Genomic DNA, 6,591 nt, shown 5'->3' on the forward strand with positions numbered 1-6,591 from the left:
TTAAAAAAGTATTTTTTTTTACTTTATAAAATATTTTTGATCTAATAATCTAAAAATTTATTAGTATTTTTATTTATTTTTATTTTTTATTTACAAAAATACTACATTTGAATATCTCTCAAAATTGATTGCGTGTCACATTTTTTCTGTTGACCATACATAGAATTAATGGTGTGAAATTATTAATTTTGATTTTAATTTGACTGAATTTAATTTTGATCATTTCAATAAATTTTTTAAGATGATGAATTAAATATATTAAAAAATATATTATTTTTATTCACTCTAATTTTATGTATAAAAAATGAGAGGGTCATTAAAATTTATTGTTTCTGACCATTACTTAGCCATCACTCAATTCATTTTGTGTAATTTCTTTATTTTAGCAATCCAATAACATATTTATGACATACTTTTAAATATTAATAGCTAATTAATAGTCAAAATTTAAATAATAAATTTTGATATCCTCTAACATTTCTATTCATGTATATCGAACTATTGACGTAGATCATCACAATTAGACAACATGCGAGGCTCATTTAATTAATTAACATATAAAATAGAAGACCCAAATTAAAAAGAGATTTTTGTTACATCTTTATTATGAGTTTGTTATGAATAATAATATTTTTTTATTACTTTTGCTTCTCATGAAGATTTATTAGCAATTTCATATGATGCTGTCCTAATTTGTCTTTTTTTTGAATATTTGGTTATGAGAGCTAACTTAACTTTTGCAACCATAAAGATCTGTCAAGGTAACACATACACTATGTAGTTACCTAATATATCCAATATTACTCTTAATTTTATGACATATGTTAATTTTTCTTTGTTCATTTTCAATTTTCACACAATAAAAAGTTGAGAGACAAAATTTTTTTAATCAACAATTTTTAATATTTTTTATTATTTTTAAATTTCTTGTCATAAAATTAAGATTCAATTAATAAAAAAAGATATATATCTTTTTAATTCTCAATTAGAATATACCTCATTTTCAGTCATCTCTTAATTTCAATTTTTGTCTTCTTCGTACTTAACTCTCACACATACACTCACCATCATCATCAATTTCACTCGGTCTTCTTCTCTCGCGCTACTATATTCTATTTTATGTGCAAAATCACTTTCCTGTGTTTTTCTGCTTAATTTTTTTTGTGCCACTTTTTGTTTACATGGTCACCGCCTATTTTGCATAGCTTCACCGTCTTTTACTTTGTTTCAGGTTGTCACTGTTACTATTTTATTGTTACTGAAGTTCGCATCTTTTCAGATCTATTTTCGAAGCTCGTCTATTTCTAAGTTTATGTCTTCCAGATCCATTCTCCTCTTTTTTTTTTTTTATTAGATCTGTTGCGGTGATATATTGATTAATTTTTCTTGTGCCTAAAGGTATTGTTTAGATCTATTGTTTGAATATATATTATATATGATATTTAAATTTGTAAGTATGTTAATTTTGATGTTGACCAGTGATGATAGGTTTTTTTTTTTTCAATTTTTTTCAGTTCAGTATCAAGTTAAAAATAGGGTTGATTCTCTTATTTTGAAATTCTAAACTAAAATATATTGTGTGAATGTGTGTTCGATTTGTGATAATACAGGAAAGAATTATCAACAGGGTCAAGGAAACAGGCGAAACGAAGGAAGAATGAGATGACTACTATTTCATCAATTTCTGGCACTGATAATAATAATGTTTTTCGAAAATGTTTCTTCTTCAGTTGCTGGCCCTAGGGATCATATAGAGGCTTCTATCATGCTCCCAATTAACAATAATAACGCTGGTGCTGAAATAATTTACATCAGTGACGAAGAACCAGATCTTGAATCATCATTGTCAGAGGTCAACATTAATTCTGCCCCTTCAATTTTATCAACAACGGAACAAACCAATCAACCTGCCTCAAATCTTTTAACATTACAAAGAAATTTGGGAATCAACACCGCCAACAACAACCACCAACAAGATGGTGTGTCACTCGATTTATCCTTACACCAGTTTGGCGGTGATGGTGGTGGCAGCTCTTCTACTATGGATGTCACCGATGGCGGCACTGGTGGTGGTGGTGGTGGAGGTGGAGATGGTCTCTTGATGAGGGTTTTCAACAATACTTCTACTAGGCGTATCATGCCTATGAAAAGAACTGCACCTGATTACGCTCACCGAGAGTTTACGGTGGGTGAGAGCTCAAGTGACGGTGGTGCTGCTGGTGGTTCTGTTGCTCAACCTATGGCAGCCCCCAAGCGCCGCCCCATCGCAAATGAAAATGAGGCTGTGCGCATTTCATCATCATCATCTAATACCTGCACTTGTACTCCTTCTCCCACTTGCCCTCTCCATGCTTCCACCAATAATAATATTACTTCATCTTCCAGGGAACAACGCCATGAAACTGCTAACAACAACAACAACCCCCAAAATGTTGTTCGTGTTCCTTCTAGTTTGTCGCCAATTTCTGAGATGCAACGAGCTCTTCAGTCTGGTAGCTTTCAAGTCCTTCAACCTACTACTACTACTCCTCCTCCTCCTCCTAACAACAACAACAACAACAACAACAACGCAACACATGGTATTCTGCAACTTGATGATGGTTCCTTTATTTACCCGCAACCTGTTTTTGATAGTAGCCACCACCACCAACTCCACCATGGCCATCAACGTTATTTCTCCTCTACTGACACTTCTCCATTCCGCCCAGCCTCAATCAATCACATGGAAAATCTTCCTCATCATCAGTACGCCGGTTCTTCGTCTTCGTCTCCTTCCCCTCTTCCTTGCAGCACTGTGATTAGGCCAAGGGCTATTCCCTCTGTGTCTCTCCCTCACCGAGTTGGAGGAAGTAATAGAGAATCTGACACCGGAAACAACTATTCTTCTGGAAGGGGAATAATCACTGTGACTCACAATCGTGGAAACTCATCATCATCATCAACACAGCTAGTGGAAAGCCTTGTACAAAACGCTGGTACCCCTTCTGCATTTCAGCACCTGTCGGACGCTGCTCTTGCATGGATTGGAAGGCTGAACTCTCACGACGCGACCTTGACGAGAATGTCATCATCTTCTACCACTGATAATACTCATCACAGGCCATTGCAAGCTTCTGCTATTGCTGAGGAGGCCTATAATTTGCCTACTTATTTTGCTGATGATTCAAGAAGGCTTAGAAGAGAGGTACATATATAATAATGAATGAATATTGTTGTTTCAGTAATCTATCGAGTCGCTCTATTTATTATTTGTTCATTTATTGAATTGCTCTTTAATTACAACAGAGCCGCAGTGCCATTCAACATCTGCCTAATGGAGACTCCGTTCGACTCGAGGTACGTTGGTTAGTTAGGGTTTTATGTATGATTAACACTATTCATACCAATTGAAGATGTTTTATGCGAGAAAACGTCCATGTGACCAATTACAATATAAGTTAAGTTAATCTTTTTATTTTTAATAATTTTAGAATTCGAAAAATTAGAGTAGTGAGAATTTTTTTTTTGTAATAAATTTATTTTTAAACATTGAAATTGACTGCACTTCTAGTTAGTTTTTTAGCAAAATTCTTATAAAAAATATTAAAAATCAACACTTTTCAACCAACAAATTAGCTAATAATTAAACATTAAAAAGAAATACAAAAAAATTTAAAAATAATTAAAATATCTAAAATATAAATAAAAATAATATTTAAAAGTTAAAAAATAACTAATTTAAAAGATAAAATTTAGGATTTAAGATTTAGAATATAAAATTTAGATTTTAGAGTGATTACTTGTACGGCCAACAATGGTATTTGGCAGCTGATGATGTTGGTAAAATTGTATGTTAGGGAGAAGGAGAAATTGACTAAAAAAATGGTATATAATCGAGTTTTTCTGTATATTGGCTGAAATTGACATATTAATTGTTAATCCTTTAGTATTGATATTTAACTATTATCTTTATAAAAAAGATATTTTTATATCAATAATTACTAATTTTTTAAAATTTTAAATACCTATATTATCATTAATTTAATTTAGGATAAATTAGATAAATAAATTAATTGGAGGACAAAATTACATAGATCTTCTAGAACAAAAAATGTTACCTGCATATCTTTATACACAATTTTATGTAAATCAAATTGATTAAAGTCGATTTAGTCATTTTAGTGGTAAATCAAATTAAGTAGATTCGAACTACTAGATATATGAATAAATTGAATGTATTAGTTTCGATTTAATAGATTTTGAAATTCATCCATAGTAAATCGAAATTATTGACTTTGAATTACATATATGGTATGTGCCCATAATAATTCGAATTGAATGGATTCGAATTGGACTATAGTGATTTGCCCTTGAATTTACCAATGTATATGTCTTGTATATAGGAGCTTTTAATCCTTGATTACTCCAACTTGCTTGCCAGCATTGAGGAGGAGGAGGATGCGAATTTGCCGCAATATGAGGTGAAAGCTATAAATGAATTGAGCTTATATTAGTTTGTGCTTTTGTAATACAAACAACTTTACTTGTTGGCTGGACATCGATTACAATTTGCAAAAAGTGATTTTGATAAGAACTTAGTTATCAAATGAATTACGTTCTTTATTTGAAAGCTTTTATGATAAGATAGATTTTGTTTAGATATTATTGATAAAAGTTACTATTACATTTAATATTATTAAAACATACAATATATTTGAAAGATCATATAGTATTAAGTTAAAAAACTTAATTAGAAGTAGGCCAAAGTCCATTTTTGCTTGAAATCACTATTACTTTCAATGACTTAATAGAAATTATTGTTTGGTGATCTAAATCCACATTGTCATAATGTTAGACCATAAAGAACGAAAAAATCGTAGAAGAATACTTGAACTTATGAGTATATGTATGAATGAAGAATTGGGGTTTAGAAGTTAACTTGAGTACTTGATTTTGTCTAGAGGTAGTTTTCCAATTTTCATTCAATAAAAGTTTCTTGTATTTTTGTTAATTAGTGTTGAACAACAGCGTATTCCCATGGATAAGAATTGTAAAAACGGCTATAGTATGGAGATTGAACCCTAAAATGACTTTATATTTGATTTTATTTTTATATCATTTGATTACTATTTACTATCAAACCATTGAATTTGCAGCCTCTGGCAGACGGGCAGCGAGTGACGAACCCTGATTTAAGACTGACGGAAACTGAGGTTGCAGCATGTATTGGGCGGGAAATTTTCCAAACTGTTGATGAGCAGCCTCAGAACATTGATGCATGCGGCATATGTCAAGTGAGAGTGACACCAACTGCGTTACATTCTTTACAAAAGCTCACTCATTAAATAAATCTTTTATAGGTATAAATACATGTTAATTACCTAATCTATATTAAAAATATATAATTTTAAAATAAATTGATTTGTGTTTCATAATTTTTTAAAAATAATTTTAACAGAAAGTAACTAATTATCACTTGTCTCTCCCAAAATCAAAATAATTTTCACAATTATATGTGCAAAGTGCGTATCGATTTGTGATCTATATATCTACCTCTTGATTTATTATTATTTAATAACATAGAATTTCTGTAACCATTTTCAGGAGGACTATGTTCACGGTGAAGAGCTTGGGAGATTGGATTGTGCGCACAGATATCACCTTTCTTGCATCAGGCAGTGGTTGCTCATCAAGAACAGATGCCCCGTTTGCAAGAAAATGGCTCTCACCATCATAGACTTGAGGATGACGAGGAACATGCCATGAGTTTATGAAATTATATCAAATCAATCTTAAATAGAAGAATTTCAGTGTCTTAAGTTCTTCTGTTAATTAGATTTTAATTTGATCTAATTTTATAAATTTATCATGCTAATAATAGTCAATTTAGATTCTTATATATTTGTTGTAATATCACTTAATGTGCCATATTAATAAATTTTGGCGCTGTCAATAAAGAAAATGGCAGAAGAACTAATGTGATTAATTTAAAATCTTTGATGGACAAATTTGATTAAAAAATCTTTTGAAAATTAATTTAGAGAGCAAATAATCTTTCAAAGACAAATTTAACTATTTATCCATTTTTATTTTGTTAGGAGATGATGATAATTCAAGCATCCTTCCATCAACTACACAACACATATTTATAATTTATTTTCTACATCATTTTTCAAATTGCAACCCATCCTTCCTTCTCCATACCTCTATTAACACTATTATTATATAAACTAGTATTTTTATCCGTAATAACATTACGGAAATAGAAATATTTTAAAATTACGTCAATTCTGATATTATAAATTATGACACCAAAAATTTATAGCATTAAACTATTTTTATAAAAAGGTCATAAAGAACAAAAGTCTTCGTCGGTTAAGAAGACCAAAGTCTCCATAGATAAAATAAATAAATAATAAATTTTTTAGTTATTATTTTTATATAAAAGAGTTTAATTTTTTACTAATAATTAATGTTAATATTCATTATCTAAAATTTGAAAGAACTTAACATGGATATTTTTATATTTGATTAGGTGTTAAGTCTGTTACACAAATAAAAATAATTAATTTTTATGTTTGCTATTTAAAAATAATATTTTTTCTATATATA

At 30.1% G+C, this 6,591-nt stretch overlaps 1 protein-coding gene across 2 annotated transcripts; it reads left to right on the plus strand.

Moving 5' to 3' along the window:
- On the plus strand, window positions 1,106-5,936 carry LOC107640061 (probable E3 ubiquitin-protein ligase HIP1). Of its 2 annotated transcripts, none has more exons than XM_021122957.1 (5): window positions 1,106-3,184; window positions 3,286-3,336; window positions 4,383-4,460; window positions 5,136-5,273; window positions 5,584-5,936. In XM_021122957.1, exons 1-5 carry the CDS (start codon window positions 1,703-1,705, stop codon window positions 5,743-5,745), a joined length of 1,911 nt encoding a protein of 636 aa, XP_020978616.1. In that variant the 5' UTR covers window positions 1,106-1,702; the 3' UTR covers window positions 5,746-5,936. The 2 variants fall into 2 exon arrangements, with proteins under 2 accessions (XP_020978616.1, XP_020978617.1); XM_021122958.1 differs by having other exon boundaries at window positions 5,136-5,339; window positions 5,584-5,683.

The sequence above is a fragment of the Arachis ipaensis genome, chromosome B05 (genome assembly GCF_000816755.2).
Source record: "Arachis ipaensis cultivar K30076 chromosome B05, Araip1.1, whole genome shotgun sequence".
In the NCBI taxonomy this organism is placed as follows: domain Eukaryota; kingdom Viridiplantae; phylum Streptophyta; class Magnoliopsida; order Fabales; family Fabaceae; genus Arachis; species Arachis ipaensis.